Raw genomic sequence first — 23,953 nt, 5'->3', positions numbered from 1 at the left:
CACCCGCCGGAGGCCTCCGCCGACGTCCCCGACCACCGGAGCCACCGCGCCGTCGCCGCCCGAGCCGCCGTCGCCGTCGACCACCGCGGTGAGTCACCGGAGATCCCCGCCACCGTCCGATCTAAGATCTACGCGTTAGATTAGAAGTAGCGAAGGGGTATGTTTTTTTCTAAAAACCCGGTTTTAGTTCCGGTTTTATTTAGGTTTAGTTTAGACCGGCCCGACTCGGTTTATTTTCCTGGGCGCGTTTTAGTTATATTACGCCTGAGCGTTAGATAGGCCCATTAGCGCCGGTTTCTTTTTAGTTAATTTTTTCGTTTCTGTTTTTTTAATAGAATAGTTTCAGTTTTGTAAAATCCATATCTTTTAATCTACTTAATATTTTTAATTGATTCTTTTTTTGTTAGTTTGCAAATTTGTTGTAGTTTCTGTATAAAATATGTCTAGTCATGTTAAAATTATTAGAAATTGTTTTATTTTAGTTTTAGACAGATTAGTATTTCTGCTATAAAATGAGTTAGGATTATTTTATTTTAGTGATTCTTTTTGTCACTACTTTGTTTTGACCTTACCTAACCTTAGGAATTTATTTGGGCATTTTAGATTTAATAAAAAAATAGTTTCAATCAAAATCATGTGGTTCTTATTTATTTAACTAGCTACTGTTTTCCTATTGTTTTATTTAGCAAATAATTTTTATTTTACCTATGTCATAGTTTATTTTAGATTAGTTTCTGTAGTTTTAGAACATGAACTTTTATTTACAATAAATAGAATTTTTTTTATTTTATTTCTTCTTGCTAGGATTGTTATGGGCATAATAGGAGTTCTATAATAGCTTTTGATGTGATTCTTTTTGCTCCTAGTTTGCATGATGTTTTCCCTTCTGTTTGTTAGCAAAACCCATGCTTAGGTTCTGTTAAGAAAAGTTTTGTTGTGTGGTTTTCCTTTGTTTTTATTTGGTGTCCCTTGATTTGCATTTTTATTTGTTGGTTTTATTATGAGTGTTAGAATTATTTGCTGGGATGTTTGCTTATATAAATGCTACGTTTGACTATATAGATTTACATCGGAGTGACGAATAGTTTTATCAAGTTTCCGAGAGTGTTTATTATCTTCATCAAGTATTACCAGGCAAGTTCACTTTGACCATGCTTTCATACCTATGTTTTGTTGCATTTAGTGGCATCTTTGCAACCACCCTCCAGTAGTGATACTGAATTCTTGTAGTTGAGTAGTATGCATGAGGTAGGAACCCATCACCCTGTTACCAAGCCCGGGACGTCATTTATTTTAATGCTACGCTATAGTAGACGGGGTTGGTATGAGTGCTCGAGAGTGGTGTGAAGAAGGACTCTACGTCAATGACGACAACTCCATGATGGCATCTGCAAGGACTGCATTTTCAAGGCCTCAAGACTTTAAGACTCAAGACAAGAATTCAATACACACTACTGGGTGAAGGACGGTTGACGAGCACCCTGGAGAAACCAGTGGTTGGCCGGGATGCATGGAGAAGCGCCATGACATCTTGCGGAAAGCTTAACCCAGACTCAAAGAGACGGAAGAATACTTCATGCCCGGAAGCTTACCTGTGCAACCGCAAGTCACTATGGGCTCTGGCTTGGTTGACCTTAGTTGTGACTCTAGCTGGGATGGTGCTAGCAGATGTAGAACTACGGTAGGATTGGATGAGCACCAGACAGTGGTCAGAGAAACTCTTCGGAAGACCATGTTTCGGTCGTCTTGTTCTCAAACACCCTGAAGTGCGAGAACGTAAAAAGAGGGATCGAATCTTGCGGGTAAAGTGTACAAACCTCTGCAGAGGGTTAAAACCTAATCGATTAGTCGTGTCCCCGGTTACGGACAATTTGAGCATCTGGACTTGGATCTATCTCGGAACTCTCAACACCGGATTGATAACTTAATTGTGGGCAACTTATGATGATTTTGGGCTATGAGACATCGGTTGGCGGAACCATGTCATGATAGAAAACTCTATAGTACAGACTTCATTTATTCCTTTGATGTAGGGAAAATAAACCAGCTTTTACGCAAACAAAACTCAGATACAGAGCCACAAAGCCATATTGCATATAGAATAGTTTTACCATCTGTTTTCTCATGTTGTGATCTTGCCGGTACATTCAATGTACTGACCTACACGGCTGCAACATATTATGTTGCAGATATTTCCTCGACGGGTAAGAGTTACAATACAGGGTTACAGTCTACACTCAACTTGCCGATGGCGTTGATGGGACTCCACACCCGTTTGATTGTTTCCGCTGAGTATTATGAGGTATATATCATTTTACGTTATTTATACATGTGATTGCACTTTGATATATACATTGATGTACTGTGTGTGCCAACATACTGATCCAAGGATGGCACAGATACACAGAAACAAAATAAAGAGGGCCTAGTAGTGATAGCACAAAGAGGCAGCATTGATATTTGAGGCATAACTCCTTCAACATGGTAATGTGTGCTTGCCTTTGAGCAACGTCATCCCCGTCTATGTATCCTGGATGTTGGGGATGATAAAGCAGATATATGTTGACATTCAAAGGCATGTCCATAGGTGATATCGAAGTATGCAACAGCAGATAAATAAGTTTTCTTGAGCACAATACTTATATGTATCAAATAATCTATCCGTCCGGGAAAACTTGTCCTCAGCTTAGTTCATTTATAATTTTGCAAATAAACCCTTATCCTTTTAATTCTCTTGCTAATCAACCCGTCTTCCACCCCGTCGCCCGCGGGCACTGCGCGCCCAGCCACCGTCTCCCCCGTCGCCGGGGGGCACCGCGCGCCCCAGCCGTCGTAGGGCTCAGCTTGCACCACAGCTGCCAACTTGCACCCCTGCTTACCTGCGCACACCGAGGCGAGCTTCCCCCCGCCCACCTGCTCCTCTGCGGTGACACCTCGGCGGACGGCGGCTCCATGGCTGACGGGCAGAACCTCCTTGTCGTCCTCCTCGAGTCACCAGCACCGCCGCCCACTTGCGCAGCTGCCACAGAGGTGACCACCACCGCTCGCAGGGTAACTTGACGCCATTATGAAGACCTCGCCGTACATCCGCTCGGCACCGCGCAGCCTCCCTGAAGGCACCATACAAAGAACTCAGCAAGCATAGGCCCCCTCTCCGGAAGGCAGACTGTAGTATACTGCCTGAATCTAAACATTATTATTTATCTACCGCTATTACATATACCCCTAGATTAGATATGTATTTTTCTGCATAGAGCATTTCCTTTGATTTTAAAAATCGCTGAGGCACGTACGGACTATATTTTTCCAAGTAAAAACAGAGAAGGGCCACGACAAATGTCAATTGACCTGGGCAAATCCTCGCAGACAACTGTTGGAGCCAGCGTCACCCGGCAAGCCCGGTGACCCGTGAACTTGGAGTTGTTCGTCGGCCATCATAACCTAAACAGGACAGACGGGTCCAAGAGCCACCCCATATGAGTTAAGAAAGGAAAGTGAGCTTTGGGTATAATCGTGTATAGACGCGAAGCAATCCGGCAAGGCAAACCAAAACTCATGGAAGAAATCGAAACAGAGGAAGTACCCACCTTGCGAGTGGAAGAATCAATCACACCGGATCCAATCCCTTGCAAGCCGAAGACGAGGACGACGCAGCAACCTGAGACCGAGGGCCAACCTTAACCCTAATCAAAATGTATTTCACAAAACCAAGCAGAAAATCAAGAGCCCAACTGATGGGCAACCATTTCTCATTTTTGAGACTTCACAACAGTTGGTCACAACAACAGCAGCAGCAGCAAGAGAGCGTCAAGGTTCAGGTCACAACACTACCAAATTGTGATCTGATGGAACAAAGAGTAAATTATCTGCACAACAAAGCCTGTAAACACAAATAAACACGCACTGTAGGCTTTTATTTATCACATTTTCAGGCTGGTGGGCAATATAATTCTGGCTGATATCAAAAGCTAACATTTTATCCATATCAAAAGGCCATATGACAGAACAGAACATTGTGCAAACTTTATCTTCAGGCCACTCAAACTCAAAGCATACTAATAACCAAGAAGCATCAGGTTACCTAGGGGTACAAACAGCGGGGTGGGGCTCGGAGGGGTGCTCCTCTTCGAGGTGGGCTTGCAAGGATGCTGATGCAATAGTAGGTGTAGTTCTGGCCAGCTCCTTGATCCCCGCCAGATCAGCACCCGCCCTCAAGAACCTACAGATCAAGCAATCAAGAAAGTCGTGGCAGATCGACATGATATTAGACTAATTACTTGCATGGATTTCCTATTTCCTTTTTCCTTTTTTACCTTTAACTGTATTCTCTCAGTGGAACATCATAGATTCTGTTCTTCGCTATAAAAATAAAAAAATTGCCTTGCAGTTAGAAATCTCCAGGTTCGTTATGGTGTAAAGTTAAGTACCAGAAATCTCCAGTTAGAAATTTCCTTGCTCATCCAAAATTTACATGCTAATTCTAAGAGTTCTAACATTTTCCCTTTTTGTACCTGCAACGTCCTAGTGCTACAAATATATGCCATACTTGCTCGAATAAAATATGACCTCATACGATCATATAAAAACTAAATTATCAACCCCATAAGAATCCAAGACCGTCATGTTATATATTTGCATGGAGATGCTCTTTTAAGGCAGAACTCAAAAGGTCAATGGTCAGACAAGATTACTATTTAGGAACCATTGGGAGATTAGCCAAAACCCAAAATGTTGGTCTGCATAGAACACTAATTAGATTATGGGAATTTGGAGCAATATGTTGACACCAATAGTAGATAGCTGATTTTCAGAGGTGAATTACCTTGGGAATCACTGGCACTACTCTCACTCAAGCGAGGGCCCTGAGCAAAAGGAAAAAAAGAAACAAAAAGATTTAGTTAGTGGCAACAGGAGAACAAAGAAAGTAAACTGTACTATATATACCTACAACAATTTTCAAAATTGAATTAAAATCTAACAATCAGATCCACTTGTTCATTTTGAAGCCCAACGGATCAGCGAACGTATAGTACAATTCAACTCTTAGTTTTGTACCAAAACAGCTATATCATCTATAGGTCATGTATTTTGCAGGTAGACTTTAGTATGACACAACATATTGTATCTAGACCTGGAGTGAATAAACATTCTTTTCAATGGAACTTTAAACAACCCAAATCCCTTTTATACAGAGCCTGTAACACTAACAATAAACAATTTGACAGGCAGACAGTACACACTACAAAGTACGATTTCCCCAGCAAGATATCATATCCTGAAATAACTTCTAGTATCATATATCTATGTATCCCAGGCAGAATTTAGCATTAGGCACCAACATTTTGTGCCGGGATGAAACCGAATATTTTTTCAGTGAAATATTGAGCACCCCGTGAAAAATCCCTCAACGTAGACCCTTGTCGTCGTCAAAGGAAACTGAATCGAGCGATGGGAGCAGCACATACAAAGAAGAGAAGGATGAGGTGTTCGTCACCAGATGATCATTTTCATCAGATGCCAAGATGAGGAACTGCTTGTTGCAGACACCGCCCGTCCCGCTGCAGCTGCCATCGCCACCCCAACCTGGCCATGGAGGCACGCATGACAACAAACCAGTCAAGAAATGGCAACATCTCCAAAAGAAAATATATGCACGGAAAAAAGATTCATTCACCCACAAACGATATTTCAATAGCTAACAAACGAACAGCTGTCCACTCGATTGATCACAAATTCGACCTAATGTCTATGGAGAAAAATGCTCAAAATCAGATATGGAAGGCCTGAGAAAGTACCTTCCACTTGCAACTCCACAGGCCACAGCAGCGGCTGTCCTTGAATTTGGCTGCAATACGGCCCTCCTGCGTTCAATGGCGACGCCTCTGGGCGGATCAGATGCGCGAGCTCGAAGGGGGACCAGCCGCTGCCGTGTTGTCATCGTCAGCCACCGCGACCTGAATAGATCCAAGAAATTCCTGAGATGCGGGCTCATATGCAGGGCTCAGAAGGAGCAATAACCATATGATGTGCGTAGGTGAGGTCTGACCTGGTTACCGGAGCTGAGATGCGTAGCGATGACCGAAGAGGAACCTGGCGAGCGATGAACCTGGAGCTTGCCGCACCCCCGCACCCCTGCCGGGTGCGGTCGTATCCAACCTGGTAATAAAGGTATCAAATCAAAGATGCAAGAACAACATCACAATGTAACAATCCAACAGGCATTTTCATCAAAATTAAAACAACTCAAAGCGAGCCATGTAAACAACTCAAAGCAGTCCAACCTTATGTCCGACCAAACGTTGTACTCGTAATTGCAATGAAGGTGGTACAAAAAAAGATATAGGTAGAGCGGCGCCAAATAGATACAAAAGGAAAAATTGAGCCACTGATCCAGCATTAGATTTCTCAAAGACACATGAGGAATTGCAATGAAGGTGGTACAAAAAAAGATTTCTCAAAGAAACATGAGGAAGACTGTCTAAGGCAATGATCCAACATCCGCTATTTCTCAGGTAAGCATTAGTCTTGTACAAAGAATCGAAATCCATTACAAGCTAAATATGGTTCAGTAGAAAACATCAAACTTAGTACAAAGAGCATATGTCCACTACAATGCTGATGAATATTTCACTCATACAAAAGGTGACATACATATTTTTTTTTACAAAGGGATATTGCCTAACCCATACTAAAATAGCTATGTGCATGATTTGGGAAATCAGCAAGAGAAGGCAAGTATCAGCAACGATATGAACCGAGCACATCGAGTATCCATCCATAAAAATATGCAAAAGGATTAACCAGTAAACACCAACAAAATGGTATCTCTTTTAGGAGCAGCAGGGCAAATGGGATACAAGAAAGCCACATCACAAGATATTAGTCCTGCATCATAAAAGCATTACAATTAGATAGTTATGATGGAATATCTCAAAACTTTGCTGAGCAAATGGAAACAGTAAGCTCTTTGATACAATGATAGGTAAACCTCTACTGGGTGCCTAACTGAATAGTTAATGTTGACCATTGTTTAAGATAAGATGCTTAAGGTAAACCCACAAGCCTCCTTCAGTGAAGACATGCCAAAAGATTAACTTGTGACCACAACAATTAATTCAGCACAAAGAGATTAGATTAGAAACATATATTATAAAAATCACCATAAACAATTGCAATTTGATAAGCAAAGCCTACAGTACTAAAAAAAATGAGGAAATCAAGTTGACATCAGAGAGAGGGAGAGAGAGAGCAACCTGGGTGGCTGGGTTATATAAGAATGAAACATGATGTATGCAAACAAAGGAAACATAATTCAACTTACCACAAATCCAACTTATTATAAAGTGACATCCACTGCGCTATATTGCCCATCATGCCTCCCTCTTTCGCTTATCAGAAAATGCATGTGCGGTAGTACCCAGGCGAGGAAGAGCTGGTAGGTGCATAGTTGATGGCCTTCTTCCACTTCTCCTCTTCACCATGCCTCCTCTTTATCTTCCCCTCTTGAAAGCAAAATGGTAGAACATAAGCACATCTCGATCCTCTTGAATTTGTTTCAGCATCTCTTCTGAATAAATAAAAGTGGAGAGAGGGTAAAAAACAGAGGGTTTTATTCTCTAAGCTACTAATATTGCAAGAAGATACTTGGAATGACAATATAACTGATCACTTGAACTGATTATTCAGTGGCAGCAAGATCTCAACAACAGTATGACTGTAGACTATAGCTACATAAAGAGAATTTCAAACAATTGCCAAGTATTGTGCATCCATGGCATACTGCACCCCGGCCTACCTACATCTTTATTTGTTTTATTTATGGTCCGTTTTAGCTAACCCGGTAGCAGACGTTTTATAGAATTAGGCGGAAATGCAGAGCATGCAGGTAAGTATATCTAACTGGCAAATAGATAGTAGTATTCACTTAAACATTTGGTAGGATGCAACCAGAATTAGCAAGAATATTGAGATTGTGTGAGACATACAACAACAAGACTCTGCATTTAGCAATCTGGGATGCTAACACAAAACGTCCATGGAAAGTAAGTTCACAAAAGATGAGCAAAACTTATATAACAATTCATACAGATAATGGTAGAATATAGGATGGCATGGTCGTCAGTGTAGAGTCAAGTGGCTTCCAGTGGCAGCTTCTTTGGTAGAGAGATCAAAATAGAGTACATTTTCTTAGCCCAGATGATTCCATTGGTAAGCATCAAGTAGACAATGCTACCACCCAATCCAGTGCGGGATTAACTAATTAACAACTATGGAGAAAAACATACAAAATGGAAAAACATTATGGGTAGAGAACAGACAGCAGCTCACCTTGGCTCTTGTTGAGTGCTGAGGAGGCGAGGCACCTACTGCACAGTAGGGTGAATCAGAGGATGGAAAAGAGGTGCAACAGGGTGAATCAGAGGAGGCGAGACACCTACTGCCAGCCGCACCCCATACAGTCCGTTTTAACTAACCCGGTGACAGACATTATATAAAGGCAGGTGAAAGGCAAAGAGAATAGATAGGTACATTTGACTGGTAATAGACAGTATTCACTTAGAAGTGATGATCATCATGATATACAAACTTCGGTTAGATGCACACGTAACTAATCCATCTATAGTTTGCTGGTTTGCATTATTTAACTCACCCATTTCTCCATCATTAACACTTTTTACCAGAGTAAATGACCGAATCAAGAGATACAAAACTTAAGATGGGTTTTAGACGCCGATAACATATCAGATAGCCCTGTTGCCTTTGATTTAATCAAATGTCTGCAAAGAAGCAACATAGAACCACATTAGTGGCTGCTACATAAGCGAGTAGAATGATGGTACTGACAAATGTAGCCAATGGCCAATATCTATAGATACTTATCGCAATCACAATTCATTCTAGGTGTTAATTGATCAGCACAAACATGTGGGAAGAAAGTGGTAGCTCACCTATGCCATGGAGCATAAAAAATAGTAGGAGATCTTCCTTTCCCGTAGTATGAACTTGCCGCCGCTGCCTTGCACCTTGATGCGTCGCCACTGCCACCAGCCAATTAACATGAGGTATCAATCTGTATCCGCAAAAGCACATGTTGTTTAGGCAGCTTCAATGATATCTAAAAGAAAGACCATTATTCTGATTGCAACAGCAACAAAGTGTAGTGTTTTGAATCAGATAAAAAATCACTTGTATACTATACTAAGCCATAAATATGAATAATTATAGAATTGAGCGAGTGCACCAATGCTCTATTTATCAGTGTATAGAAAGCTTATTTTTATTTGTAGCAAATTTATAACTGTCTACCTGAATCAGTGTTGTTACAGAAGCATATATGATCCAAGCAGGACATATTTGCTTGGCATGTCCACTTGTGTCATCACTCTTGCTAGCATAGGACTGGATGTTGAAGAGAATAACCATGATAGATCACACAGAACAATCATTCCCAAGAGAACGGTACGAAAGCCACAAAATTGAGAATAGCATTGATGTCCAAACCCTGAAGAAAAACATATACATATGAGAGTTAGAAAATAAAGGAACAACAGATTGGTGAAGTTAGGCCTGAATATAAACACAAGAAAAAGCAAGCAAGAATAAATAACTTCTACATCTTGGCTCAACTTGCTCTAGTTAATTAGTGGAATGGATGAACTCAGTATGTCTCCAAGAACAACTATAGACTGGATCCAGCTACAATCATCCCTGAAAACTGATACTTAGAAAACATTATAATGAACAATGTCCTTCAAAAGTTGAGTTATGCCTAAAAATAATCATGTTACATCAGACATCTTGTGGGCTGCTAAGAGGATCGTGTAAATGAAGTGACAGAGAGCTTTGTTCTTTAGTAATCTCTCATGTGGCCATTAATCAATCATATATTAGCTGCGACAAAAGAGCTATCACATTATCTACTCTACTTCTCTACCAGTCCACCAATCGTATGAAACTTCATCAATTGCAGATGCATATGTTGATCTTATAGGAGTTTCAAATGAGATGTCGTTTTAAATTCGTCTTGTATATGAAGACCATAGAAAATGTAAAATCAAAATGTAAGTAAAACGCTGCTAGTAGGTTTTGATTCACATGGACAGCGGCTCCAAATTGCGTGGAACTAACAATCATTTTCGCAAATATTCAAAGAAACCATGGCCACACATTTGCAAATATCTTGCGTTCTTGCTTACCCCTAACGTGTAAGAAACATAGGTCAGGACCACAGCCGTCACTCGCCTCGGGGGAACCCTCTCCTCACAGGCCACCGCCTTGGTCCAATCCGTCACAATCTGCAAGAGGAAGAAGCGAAAACAGAACAAATCAGGAACTCCGGCCTGACGCACATGCCCGTGATGTCCGATTTTTCCAAGCCGGAATCTCCATGTCCCAGTACCTTCTTGAGCTCGCGGATGACCTGCGCCCTCGTTTCCTCCTCCTCGGGTGTTGGGATGGCCCCCTCGTCCGTCAAGAACTGCATCATCCCCAAGAAAAGGAAAGCACGAGATTACTCAGAGATAACCGGGGACAGCAGAGAAACCAGAGGAATTCGAGGACGACGAGGGGCTCACCTGGACGAGGGAGTGGGTCCTTCCCTCCTGGCGCTAGAGGAGAAGGGGTGTCGGGGGTGGCGAGAGGGGGCTGACGGAGAGGACGCGCGCCGGCGGCAAAAGCAGGGAGGGGGAAATCGCGGGCGCGGGCGTGGACACGAGAGCGAGGCGGCGGCGGACGGGGAGGATGGTTTGCGACGGCGGCGGGCGGAGAGGATGGCCGGTAGGCGGGGAGGGTGGTCGACGGCGACGTGAGGAGAGGAAGCAGGGCGGCGTGGGGGACGGGAGGAAGAGAGATAGGAGTCGGGGCGAGGGGTGAAGGCTGAGGAGTGGGAAAGGAGAGATGCGGCTAGGGTTCCACCACGGACGACTGCCTTTTATACGTGTGTGTGTAAAAAGATGAGAATGCCCTCAGTGGAGCATGGGAATTACTGGTGGTGGCAGTGTTTAACCCGATCCGACGGCCAGAAACGCTCCATCTTGATAGGATGGTCCGAATCGCTCCATCTCGCGATCCGACGGCCAGGACGCGTCAGGGAGCTCGATCGGACGGTCCAGAATCCAAACGCACCGGAGAGCTCCATTTTGGTCTGGACTCTAACAAGGGGATTATGCCAGCCGGTTGTGGCTTCTGGGCCTTGTTTTATTTTGCTAGCTCTTTGTGAGCCAGCCTCCTTTGTTACAACACATTGCAAGACATTGTTGAACTACTTTATTTATTTATAAATGTGGCCGTATGCATCGCTCTGATGCAGAGGCCGGGGAGTCCCCTTTTCGAAAAAAAACGTTCAGACTCACCCGACGGTCCGTCCAAAAACAACCTTTGCTGGGTTTTTTTTTCGATAAAGAGCACGTGGCAGGTTTAAATTGAACGTCCTTTACAGAGGAAAACTGAACGCAAAGCACAACATTACCCTCAAACTGAAAGTGCTTGACCGGAGACGCTGTTTGTGACATACTATATGCCCAGCCTTGGAAACGGTGGCTCCCCTCCCTCTACGCTCGGCCAGCACAATTTCCATTTTTTCTTATTTCTGCTCCCCTGCAAAAAAGTCACCCGTGAGCCGATTCGAACTCGCGACCTACTCTTTCTATCTAAACTGCACTAACCACAGGACAACTCACTTCTTGTGACTGCTTATCTCCTTTTTTCCCCTCTTTTCTTTGATCTATTTTCTTTTTTCCTTTTCTTTTTTGTATTTTTCTTTAAATATTTTTCCTTTTTTACAAAATGCATGATTCTTAAAATTTGATGAGATTTTTCAAAAATAGATAAACTTTTTTAAACTCAATGAGCTTTTTTCAAAATCAATGAACCTTTTTTCCAAAACTGTTGGACTTTTTGAAATTTGTGAAATTTGTTTTCATATTTTATGAACTTTTAAAAAATTGATGAACTGTTTTCTTATTTATAAACTTTTTTTAAGTTTGTGAATTTTTTAAAATCCGTGAACATTTTGGAATTCACGATTTTTTTATTTTTTTTCTGATTTTTTTCCAAAAGTCAAGAGCTGGTCAACCTTGACCACTCAAACATGATCTAGTGACCAAGGAACCCAGTCGAGTGCTTGCCTTCTTATTGGTCGGCCCACAAGCGGGGACGCATGTGCGCCAGTGACATGTTCAGATACCGAAGGCGTCAAATAGGAGCTACCCACCTTATGGGCTATGGCAGGATACCAATAAAATAACAACCATGGTCCACGGTGTCACTCTTAACCGTTGGGCTCGCCGATATGAGACCAGAATAGTGAAGCCCAACGAACCAAAAGGGTGTCTATGTAGAACCACCATTTTGTGGGCAATTCCTATTCAACGAGTAGGTCGACATTTATCCCAACTCCTATATGGCATCCTCAGCGCCAATTACAGGCATTTCCAAAACTCGCACATACACCCCTCCTTCTTGGGCTAATCCCATTTAGGTTTTCCTTCATTCTGCAATTCATTACATTCAATGGGTCGCACTGGTTTCTTTTTGAATTATTCCCAGCCAGTTTAGGAAACTTCCAGAAGCTTTTGGCCAGTTTTGGTAAGCTTCTAGAAGTGTCCGACCTATTTTTTTCTATTCATTTTTTTCCTTTTTTCATTTTTTATTTTGCTTTTTTTTAAATTTGTATTCAAATGTGTGTATTTTTCAAATTCATGGACTTTCTAAAATTTGCGACCTTTTTCAAATACACAAAGTTTTTCCAAATTCATGAACTTTTTTCAAATACCAGTGATTTTTATTTCAACTCATGAAATTTTTTCAAATCCCTGAACTATTTTTGAGCTCATGAACTTTTTAAAGTTCGCAATATCTTTTAGAACTCGCATGCTTTTTTCAATTTGACAAAAAATTCAAATTGTATGAACTTTTGTTGTACTTGTCAATTGTTTTGTGTTCATGAATTTTTCTCATATCCACAAACTTTTTTTGAACACGTGAATTTTTTGAATCCAAGAACATTCATAAATCTATGAACAAATTTTTAAAATTCTTGTTTTTTTTCTGAAATTGTCCCATTTTTCTGAAAAGTCAACGGGTTCAAAAAAAGTCATGAACTTTTCTATATTTGTGGACCTTTTCAAATAATTTTTTTCATAAAATAGGGCGATTGGGACGTCATGAATTTTTCTAGTATTTGTTTTGTTTTTTTCGTCAGCGCGGGTGCAGATGAGCTAGGGTGCAGATATGGATTTTTGGATTGGAGTAGGGTGTTTCGATGCCCAGGCTCATCTGCACCCTGTTAGAAAACAATTCGTAAAAATGAAAAAAATTTAAAAAAATCCAAAAAAATTTGACGGTAGAACTTTGATGCGTGAGGCCCACTGCAAATTTCAAGTCATTTGGACAACTGAGCAGCTCTCAGCAAAAAAGACAAATTGGGCCAAAACAATACATGAACACTAAACATTTTTACAAACCCCCAATTTGTCTTTTTTGCTGAGAGCTCCTCATATCTCCAGTTGACTTGATAATTGTAGCAGACCTCACGCATCAAATTTTCTACCGCATAAAAAATGGATTTTTTCTGAATTTTTCTACTATGATTTTTTTCGTCAGCGCGGGTGCAGATGAGCTCGGGTGCAGATATGGATTTTCGGATTGGGACATCCTACTCAGGATTTGCCCTTTTTCAAATGGATGGACCATTTTCAAATTCACGAACTTTTTTGAAATTCATGATTTTTTTGTCAATCCACAAACATTACCCAAATTCGTGAATTATTTTTCAATTCAAGAACTCTTTTAAGTTCGTGAACATTTTTTTCTTCAAAATCATTAGTTTTTATTATTTCACGTTTTTTGAAGATATTAAAAAATGGTCGCAAAGTCCAAAAATATTCACGTATACAAAAATTTATTCACAAAAATTTCCAATTTTTTTCATGAATTCATGAGTAATTTTTACATATGAAAAATATTTGCGAATTTAAAAAATGTTTGCAAAATCCAATAATATTTGTTAATACGATTATTTTCATTAATTGAAAAAGATCCATGGATTCAAAAACATGTTCACAAAATCAAAAGGTGTTCACAAATACGAAAAATGTTCGTGAATATGAAAAATGTTTTGCGTACTCAATGTTTTTTCAAAATGTTCACGAATTAAACAAGTTGATGAATTGGAAAAAAATTGAGTATGAGCAATGTTTTGAAAATCATTTATTTTTATGAATAACGAAAATCGCAAATATCAAAAATATTAATTAATTATTTTTTTCACAATTTCAGCAAAAACCGTGTATTCAACCAATGTTTGTGAATTCAAAAGAGAAAAAGGAAAGGCGATGAATGTCAAAAAGGAAAAAAGGAAGGAAAAGGAAAAAGGAAAAGGAAAATAAATAAATTATGAAGAAAAAACAGGAAAACCAGACAAGGAAAACACAACAAAGAATACAAATAGGAAAAAACACAAATAGCAGATTCCAAAACCGGACTATTGTACCAGATTAGCCCACTTTGAGCCCTTTTTTCGCGATCGCCATGTAAATGCTCGCAGTGAGCGATACATTAGAGTTATGTGTTCCTATTCGGCGGTTCATGCGCCGCCCCTGCTGTTAGCTCTCACGTGGAAAGCCTCATCGGGCGCCAGCCCATTAGCTCACGCATTCTCCCTTGCTCTTTTCTGAATCACCTTTTACTGTTCCTTCTCCATGTCTCAAGTAAAAAACTGTCGGCCAATTTTATTGTTAAGTGAAAAAGTTCAAATTTTCAAAATATGACACAAGTTTAGCATGAATTTATAAAAGCTCGTGAATTTGAATTTTTTTAGGAAATTTTGAAAAGTGTTCACGAATTTGCAAATCTCCAAGAATTGTAAAAATGATTGTGACTTTGAAAAAAACACAATTATGAAAAAAATAAAAAAATTTGGGAAACAAATCCAAATGAAAAAACGAAAGAGATCAAATAAAAACTTGCCAAAAACATTGAGAAAAAGGCGGGCTGAATACCAGTATGAAAGCTTGGAACCTTCCCAAAACCAGACCTTGTAGAGAAAAAACAGGTCAAAAGCTTCCAAAAACCTAGGCTGGGAGCTTATATGGGCGGGCCCACATGGCATGGACGTCGCGTATCATTAAGCGCCTAATAGGAACAAAGAGAGAGAGGGTATCATTAAGTGCCTAATAGGAACAGAGAGAGGGAGGGGGAGAGAGAGAAAGAGAGAGAGAGAGAGAGAGAGAGAGAGAGAGTGAGAGAGAGAGAGATCCCTTTTGTTCTCGATCGCCATGTAAATGCTCGCAGTGAGCGATACATTTCAATTGTGTGTTCCTATTCGGCGGTTCAGGCGCAGCCCCTGCCGTTAGCTCTCACGCGGAAAGCCTCGTTAGGTGCCTGCCCATTGGATCGCGCATTCTTCTTCACTCATTTTTCAGTCATCTTTTGTTGTTGCTTTTCCAATTTCTCAAGTAAAAAATTGGCCGCTCGTTTTTTTGTCAAGTGAAAAAGTATACATTTTTGAAAATATGACATGGGTTAAAAAAGCGTGAATTTATAAAAGGCTCATGAATTTGATTTTTTTTAAGAAAAAAGTGTTCATGAATTTGAAATGTCGATGAATTGTAAAAATGTTCATGACTTTGAAAAATATCACAAATATGATAAAAACACAAATTTTGAAAATAAATCCAATTGAAAAAATGAAAAAGATCAAATAAAAACTTGGCAAAAAGCACTGAGAAGAAACCGGCTGAAAACGAGGAAGAATGCTTGGAACCTTCAAAAACCTGGACTTCGTAGAGAAAAAACAGGCCAGAAGCTTCTAAAAACCTAGGCTAGGAAGCTTATATGGGCGGGCCCACATGGCATGGACACTGCGTACCATTACGCGCCAAATAGGAAGAGAGAGAGAGAGAGAGAGAGAGAGATCCCTTTGTTCATGATCGCCATGTAAATGCTTGCAATGAGTGATACATTTCAATTGTGTGTTCCTATTCAGTGGTTCAGGCGCCGCCAACACGGTTAGCTCTCACGCGGAAAGCCTTGTCAGGCGCCGGCCCATTGGCTCGTACATTCTCCTTCGCTCAATTTTCAATCACCTTTTACTATTGTTTCTCCGATGTCTCAAGTAAAAAACTGGTCGCCCATTTTTTTGTTAAGTGAAAAGGTTCACAATTTCAAAAATATGACACGGGGTTGAAAAAAGAATGAATTTATAAAAAGCTCATGAATTTGATTTTTTAAGAAATTTTAGAAAGTGTTCATGAATTTGAAAATGTCAATGAATTGTAAAAATCTTCATGACTTTGAAAAAATCCACAGATATGAACAAAACACGAAATTTGGAAAACAATCCAAATGGTTTTTTTTGAAAAAGATCAAATTAAAACTTGTCAGAAAACATTGCGAGAAAAACCGGCTGAAAACCAAGAAGAAAGCTTGAAACCTTCCAAAAACTAGACTTGGTGGAGAAAACACAGACCAGAAGCTTCCAAAAACCTAGGTTGGTGAGCTTATATTGGCGGGCCCATGTAGCATGGACGCCGCGTATCATTAAGTGCCTGAGAGAGAGAGATAGGGAGGGAGAGAGAGAGAGATCCCTTTGTTCATGATCGCCATGTAAATGCTTGCAATGAGCGATACATTTCAATTGTGTGTTCCTATTCAGTGGTTCAGGCGCCGCCCACACGGTTAGCTCTCACGCGGAAAGCCTTGTCAGGGGCCGGCCCATTAGCTCGTACATTCTCCTTCGCTCAATTTTCAATCACCTTTTACTATTGCTTCTCCGATGTCTCAAGTAAAAAACTGGTCGCCCGTTTTTTTGTTAAGTGAAAAGGTTCACAATTTCAAAAATATGACACGGGTTGAAAAAAGAATGAATTTATAAAAAGCTCATGAATTTGATTTTTTAAGAAATTTTAGAAAGTGTTCATGAATTTGAAAATGTCAATGAATTGTAAAAATCTTCATGACTTTGAAAAAATCCACAGATATGAACAAAACACGAAATTTGGAAAACAATCCAAATGAAAAAATGAAAAAGATCAAATTAAAACTTGTCAAAAAACACTGAGAGAAAAACCGGCTGAAAACCAAGAAGAAAGCTTGAAACCTTCCAAAAACTAGACTTGGTGGAGAAAAAACAGACCAGAAGCTTCCAAAAACCTAGGCGGGGAGCTTATATTGGCGGGCCCATGTAGCATGGACGCCCCGTATCATTAAGTGCCTAATAGAGAGAGAGAGAGAGAGAGAGAGAGAGATCCCGTTGATCGCCATGTAAATGCTCGCAGTGAGTGATACATTTCAATTGTGTGTTCCTATTCAGCGGTTCAGGCGCGGCCCCTGCCATTAGCTCTGACGCGGAAAACCTTGTTAGGCGCCGTTCCATTCTTTGCTTCTTACTGTTTGAGGGCGAACTTTGTATCTATAACAATGTGTTCAAACTTTGTTAATAACAAGGGAAGATCTTTTGAGTTATTGTAAATTGATAAATGAGATTTTTGCATGACTCATATGCTCTTAACTTTGTATTAGCATTCATCAATAATTTAAATATATCAGTTATTGGACTTGTTTCAAAGAGCTTTCCGTAATTAAGGCAAACATCTAAATAAATTTGAAACCATAGAATATATTTAAAAGACATGAAGGCATTCGTGTTTATAGTGGAATTATATTGAAGAGGAGACGTCATGAGCTAGCTGTAGGGAGTTCCTATTGCCGCCTATAGTGTGAAATAGGTATGCTCCACATGAAGCAATTCTAAATGTGTCAGCTGCCGATGTGGACTGTCAACGTTGATTCTTCAGAAATACATGAAATATGCTTTTAATTATAGTAAATTAAAATTATTTTTAGAAATCAGTTTAACAATTGGCAAAATTAATATATAGCACAAAAGAAAAACTTCAAAACTTGAATCGAATTATTTATATGTTTGAAGTAAATACGTTCATCTCAAAGAAAAAAAATTGTATGCTCTTAGCTAAGAGATAATCTCCTAGAAATAAAGATAAGATAATTTCATCATTTTGTACCATATGACTTTTCTAGATGATGTAAAAATACATAAGAAAAGACAATCTTATCAATCGGCGTAGATGTTCTTATTTGCCTTTATATGAGCATAAAATAGGATTCCTTTGGCTTTTGTTTTGAGCAACAGGATTCACCTAGCTACAACGTGCAAATGTCACGCCACACGGTGTCACACATGCTTGAATGCGTAGGTGGACCAAAGGGAATCTAGCTGTCCAACAAGGCCCGCATAACTTGCGTCAATGTCAGCTTATGAAGTCTCCAAGAAGATTAATACTAAGTACATAGGCGGCCCAACTTTCTAGAGTGTGGTCGGATCTCCATTCATGCTAGACGGGTGCAATTATAGGTTCTAAGAAAAGTTGCATATGCAATACTAGCGGTTGAATGGGGTGGCTGACCATGTTGTCAAACCCACCCAAACAACATTTATGCAAAGAAGCAACATACTAGATGGAGTTGTTGTGCTGCATGAGACTGTTCACCAGCTTCATCATAAAAAGTTGAATGGAGTCATCTTTAAAATAGATTTCGAAAAAGCCTATGATAAAGTTAAATGGCCATTTCTGTTGCAAACTTTACGCATGAAGGGGTTTTCGCAAAAATGATGTCGATGGGTAGAGAGCTTCGTGTCTAGAGGTAGTGTGGCCATCAAGGTTAATGATGATGCTGGCAACTATTTTCAGACTAGGAAGGGGCTTCGCCAAGGTGACCCCGCATCCTCTATTTTGTTTAACATGGTGGTCGGCATGTTATTTACCCTTGTTGAGTGGGCTAAGTTGGCCGGTCAAGTCAGCGGTGTCATTCCTCATTTGGTAGAGGATGGTTTGTCTATTCTACAATACATGGATGACACTATTTTGTTTTTGGATCATGATCTAGAGAAAGCAAGACATCTCAAGTTGCTATTATGTGATTTTGAGGAACTTTTTGGCCTCAAAATTAATTTTCATAAGAGTGAACTGTTTTGCTTTTGTGATGCCACATAATCGGCACCCGACTATGCTGAGATTTTTGGCTGCCAGCTTGGCCAATTCCCGATTCGGTACCTGGGGATCCCCATACACTATCGACGTTTAACTACCGATGAGTGGAAGCATGTGGAAGAGAGACTTCATAATCCATTAGCCAGCTGGAAGGCGAAACTCTTGTCTTATGGGGGGGGCGATTAATCTTGATCAACTCTGTCCTCAGCAACATGGTTTTATACATGTTGTCATTCTTTCACCTCCCAAAAGGAGTTCTTCAGCGTCTCAATTACTTTAGATCTAGATTTTTTTGGTAGTGTGATAACGAATCCAAGAAATATCGACTAGCTAGGTGGATTGTATTATGTCGACCTAACAGTCAAGGGGGACTGGGAATTCAAGACCTTGAGATTAAAACATTGCTCTTCTCAGCAATTGGGTGTACAAACTACTCACTAAGAATGAAGTATGGCAGGAAATCATTCGTAACAAGTACGTGGGATCCAAAGCTATTTCTCAGGTCTATTGGAAACCTGGTCAATCACATTTCTTAGAGTGGGGTAATGAAGGCCAAGGAATTATTTTTCCAATTTGGAACATTCTCGGTTAGGGACGGTTCTCAGGTTCGATTCTGGGAAGACACCTGGCTAGGGACCACCCCTCTCATGGTGCAATACCCTAGCTTGTACAGGATCGTAAGACATAAACTTGTCACGATCAAACAAGTTTTGGGACAAGAAAACCCTGATATTTCTTTTCGTAGGGACCTTTTAGGACCTCGTCTGACAGCATGGAATGAATTACTCATACGTCTAGAGGCTATTCAGCTGTCAGGTGAACCGGATATCTTTCGATGGAAGTTGCATCAGAAGGGCAAGTTTACAGTCAAGTCCATGTATGATGCAATGGTCTATAGTGAGGTTTCGGTTGATAACAGGAAATTGTGGATGCTCAAGATTCCTTTAAGGATGAAGATACTCCTGTGGTTTCATCTTAACTAGAGATAATTTGGCACGACACAACTGGCAAGGTAGCAAGCAATGTGTCTTTTGCCAACATAACGAGTCTATTAAACACTTATTCTTTGAGTGTAAGTTTGCTCGGACGGTCTGGGCCATAGTTCAAGTAGCTTCAAACTTATACCCCCCACGTAGTGCACGTAACATGTTCGGGAACTGGTTGCGGGGGATAGATAAACAATTTTCTGCACACATTCTTGTGGGGGGCAGCTGCCTTATGCTGGGCATTATGGCTTACCAGGAATGATGTGGATTTTAATAATAAATGTGTTTCATCTTCTACGCAGGTTATTCCTATATGTATGTACGCGATGGCTCCGTGCTTGGTCTATCCTGCAGAGGCCGGAGGACAGGGACCTTTTTATGATGGTGTCTACACGGCTGAAGCGTACGGTTCGGAAGGTTTTCTACCCCCATGGATGGTAGTGTGATCTTCGGATAGAGCTTGCCACGACATAGGCTACTCTAAACTTTGATGTAATTCGATTTTTAGTTTTCGGACCTTTGGACTTGTTGGCTGTGTGCATCTAGCTATGCAGAGGCTGGGCCTTCTTTTGATGCGATTGTATCAACTCGATAATTCAATTCAATGAAATGCCCCTTACTGAAAAAAACTTAGTAAATTTAATTTTCTTTTTACAAATCAGTTTAACAATTGGCAAAATTAACATAGAGCCGAATGAAAAGCTTCAAAAACTTAAATATAATTATTTATATGTTCGAAGTAAATATGTTCATCTTGAAGAAAAAGCTGTTGTATACCCTTAGCTAAGAGATAACCTCCTAGAAATAAAGATAGTATAATTTCTTCATTTTGTACCATATGTCATTTCTTATTCACACATTTTCTTGTTATAATCTTAGTCGACACATAATTTTAGGATGTTGTAACACTAATGGAATAGATACCATTAAGATGTAATCCATTCTATAATATGTCTTGCTGACTTTCATAGATGATGTAAAAATAATTTGCCTTTACGAGCATAAAATAGGATTTCCCTAGCTATAGCATGCAACTGTCACGCTACACGGTGTCACACATGCTTGATGGCACACGTGTGCCAAAGGGTATCTAGCTGTCCAACAAGGCTCACATCACTTGCATCAATGAAGTCTCCGAGAAAATAAATAAATACATAGGCAGCCCAACTTTTCGGAGCGTGGTCGGATCTCTATTCCTGCTAGACGGGTGCAATTCTAGGTTCTAAGAAAAGTTGCATATGCAATACTAGCGGGATTCCTTACTTAGTTTCCGTAACCTTTTATTACAAGCTCAACCAATATATCAAACATCACACACATCATATTAAACATCACACGACCAAGCACATGCACACACACGTATAGTTACCAGCTAGGCTGGGTAGATTGCACGTTGACCGACGGGGCCACCGTGTTATTGAACAACAACAAACATGTACACACATATATAGAGTAACCAGCTAGGCTGGGTATATAAACATACGAGGGCTCAGTTCTTGAGATAGGCACCAATGGCGCTGAGGTGGTCGTCGGCTTGGGCGCAGAAGGCCACGATAGAGCCATGCATGAGAGGGACGCGGAAATAAGTGTCGGACCTGGTTGCTGGCCTCACTTTTCTGAATGGTCCATGATGCCTTGGGGCGTCGGTGGTGCGGAAGGATAGTGAGGTGATGTATTGGTCATTGGTGTAGCCGGAGAGCTCGATGACACGCACATTTGTCAAGTGAATAGTCTGCACGCATGATCACAAGGCATAATGTATACATGAATGGAGATATTAATCCCGGGATGTACATTCATGAAGTATTAATTATGACGGAGAAGTGTATTTTGACATGGATGGAGTACCTGGCTTTTCTGACCATGGAGCGGGGTGCCCCATGGACCAACCGGGATCGCGTTGTTTTTGCTGTCGATGAAGGTGAAGCGTATGGCGTTGATGACCCCTTCGTGACCCGGTGTGCTCCAAATCTCCATGCTCCTCAGGCTCGATGGCGCAAAACTTGACAATCCGGTGATGTCACAGACATCACCTTTGGACCCGCCAAACATGCCAACCTTCACCGTCGACATCTTGTTTTGAGAGGGATGGGTACGTAGCTAGTTGGGAGAATGTTTGTGTGGTAGCTAGGTCTTTGCAGGGAAGGCTATGGCTGCTTTCCTGTTTTCTCCATGAACAGAGATGACGGACGATATTTATAGACACATATGATCCAGCAGGGTGTGCCTTATCATGTCAAGTCAATGGCTTATGGCACCCCCGCAAAAGAAGAAAAATGGCAATGCCTTATCACGGCGTGCGTACGTACCCATGCATGCAACTGCTTTGGATTCATACGGAATTTCCTGTAATTTGTTCTAGATAGGGATCCATGCATCAAGTGGCGCGCACTGCTTTGGATGCACGAGATCGCGATGCCAGCGCTTAACGTCGGATTATGAATTTGTAATCCTGGCGCCGGCTGGTATGTACAGGCTGCGGTTCTCTCCATCAGACTCAACTGGCCGCCCCCCTGCTTCAGTTGGACGCGAAGGTGATATCCACAGTTGTACACATAATATCATGCTGGTTCGGGCATTCGGCGCCACGGCAGCATCCTCCAATGGCTTCTACTCCCTCGTTAAGACGCACTTTGCCTTTTTTTTTTTTTGAGGGAAAGACGCACTTTGCTTACGACTACGAGGCTAGGCTCATGACGGGAGCAACTAATTAACGAGCGCTTCTTCGGGAGCCTCGCAACAATCAGCGCCACTTGATGCGCTCCCAGCCGCCCGCCACATGTCGCGCTCTGGACGCTCCATTTGAATTTTGTTTTTTGTTTTTATTTTTCGCACACGTTTTTGGCTTTTGAAATGGTTTATTCCGGGTTTTTCGACGTTTCGGTCTTCCACCGGTCTTCATGAACTTTTGGACAAAAATAAATTCAAAAAATTTTCCCGCGAAAAATGCATTTTTTCCCTTTCGCGAGGGTCACGGTTTTGCTCCACGACAGACACGGTTTTGCTTTCGCGAGAGTCACGGCCGTGCCTCTTGGAAATGAAAAGAAAAATGTGTTTTCTGTTTTTGTTTCTTCCGCGAAAAGCACGGTTTTGCTTCCGCGAGAGGCATGGTTGTACTTTCGCGAGAGTCATGGCCCTACCTCTCGAAAACGGAAAAAAAATGCGTTTTCTGTTTTTTCCTTCCACGAGAGGCACGGCCGTGCCTCGGGAACAGAAAAAAACACGTTTTTACCTTCTTTTTCTTTCATAAGCGGCACGGTTTTGCTTCCGCGAGAGGCATGGACGTGCTTTCATGAGAGGCACGGCCGTGCCTCCTCAGGAACAAAAAAACATGTTTTTTTCCTTCCGCGAGAGGTATGGTTTTGCTTCCACGAGAGCCATGGTTGTGGTTTCGCGAGAGGCACAGGCGTGCCTCTTTCAGAAAGGGGAAAAACCGTGCTCCCGGTTCGGTTTTCTCGTCCGGTTTTTTTCGTGAAAAAAGTTCATCAAAACCTATCAACATGGGATCTAGTTTTGAAGATCTCGGTGCGAGGAATCCAAAAGGTGAAAACGGTTCGAGATTTGGACGCACGGTTTAAGAGATAAAACATTTTGAATAAACGAATCTACGAAAAAAAGGAAAACTACCTGGTTATGACAAGTGGCACTATGTTGCATGAGCTTGTCGCATCGGTACGAAAGAACAAGTCTAATTTAGTGAAGAAAAGAGGGCACCCATCAAAGATATGAAAGGTCTCTAAACAAAAAAATGGTTCATCATGAGAGGCATGTTTTGGAATAGCAGAGGTCTTGGTGACTTGGCTAAACATAAACACATCGCCGATTGGGTAAAGGATCATGCGTTGGACTTCGTGGCCATCTCTGAGTCTGGAAAACGTGACTTCCTAACACGTGGTCTTGACCAATTTTCATGTGGTTACGATTATGAATGGCACATCTTACCGTCGTCTGGGAGGA

General features: G+C 41.1%; 1 protein-coding gene and 1 long non-coding RNA gene across 12 annotated transcripts; both read right to left on the bottom strand.

Moving 5' to 3' along the window:
* Positions 1-2,588: 2,588 nt before the first annotated feature.
* LOC119352881 lies at positions 2,589-10,896 on the bottom strand. Of its 11 annotated transcripts, XR_005170253.1 has the most exons (17): positions 10,575-10,896; positions 10,400-10,477; positions 10,197-10,295; positions 9,307-9,502; positions 8,949-9,070; positions 8,329-8,777; positions 7,322-7,567; positions 6,802-6,885; positions 6,047-6,156; positions 5,796-5,954; positions 5,466-5,583; positions 4,823-4,862; positions 4,314-4,359; positions 4,082-4,219; positions 3,588-3,658; positions 3,349-3,441; positions 2,589-3,110 (listed from the first exon to the last, which is right to left on the bottom strand). It is a non-coding gene; the product is annotated as an uncharacterized LOC119352881 (long non-coding RNA). The 11 variants fall into 11 exon arrangements; XR_005170252.1 differs by having other exon boundaries at positions 6,802-7,567; XR_005170249.1 differs by having other exon boundaries at positions 6,047-6,885.
* Positions 10,897-21,273: 10,377 nt separating this feature from the next.
* LOC119358707 lies at positions 21,274-22,128 on the bottom strand. The gene is made up of 2 exons (XM_037625143.1): positions 21,845-22,128; positions 21,274-21,728 (listed from the first exon to the last, which is right to left on the bottom strand). The coding sequence occupies exons 1-2, from the start codon at positions 22,067-22,069 to the stop codon at positions 21,486-21,488; spliced, it is 468 nt and encodes a 155-aa protein (XP_037481040.1). The 5' UTR covers positions 22,070-22,128; the 3' UTR covers positions 21,274-21,485.
* Positions 22,129-23,953: the final 1,825 nt, after the last annotated feature.

The sequence above is a fragment of the Triticum dicoccoides genome, chromosome 2A (assembly GCF_002162155.2).
Source record: "Triticum dicoccoides isolate Atlit2015 ecotype Zavitan chromosome 2A, WEW_v2.0, whole genome shotgun sequence".
Lineage (NCBI taxonomy): Eukaryota > Viridiplantae > Streptophyta > Magnoliopsida > Poales > Poaceae > Triticum > Triticum dicoccoides.
The sequence above is the reverse complement of the archived record's forward strand: the minus strand, read 5'-3'. Positions and strand labels throughout refer to the sequence as shown.

Coding starts and splice junctions, on each gene's coding strand:
- LOC119358707 (XM_037625143.1), bottom strand. CDS start 22,069: ATGTCGACGGTGAAGGTTGGCATGTTTGGCGGGTCCAAAGGTGATGTC. Junction 21,729..21,844: donor TCCATGGTCAGAAAAGCCAG/GTACTCCATCCA, acceptor TCATGCGTGCAG/ACTATTCACTTGACAAATGT.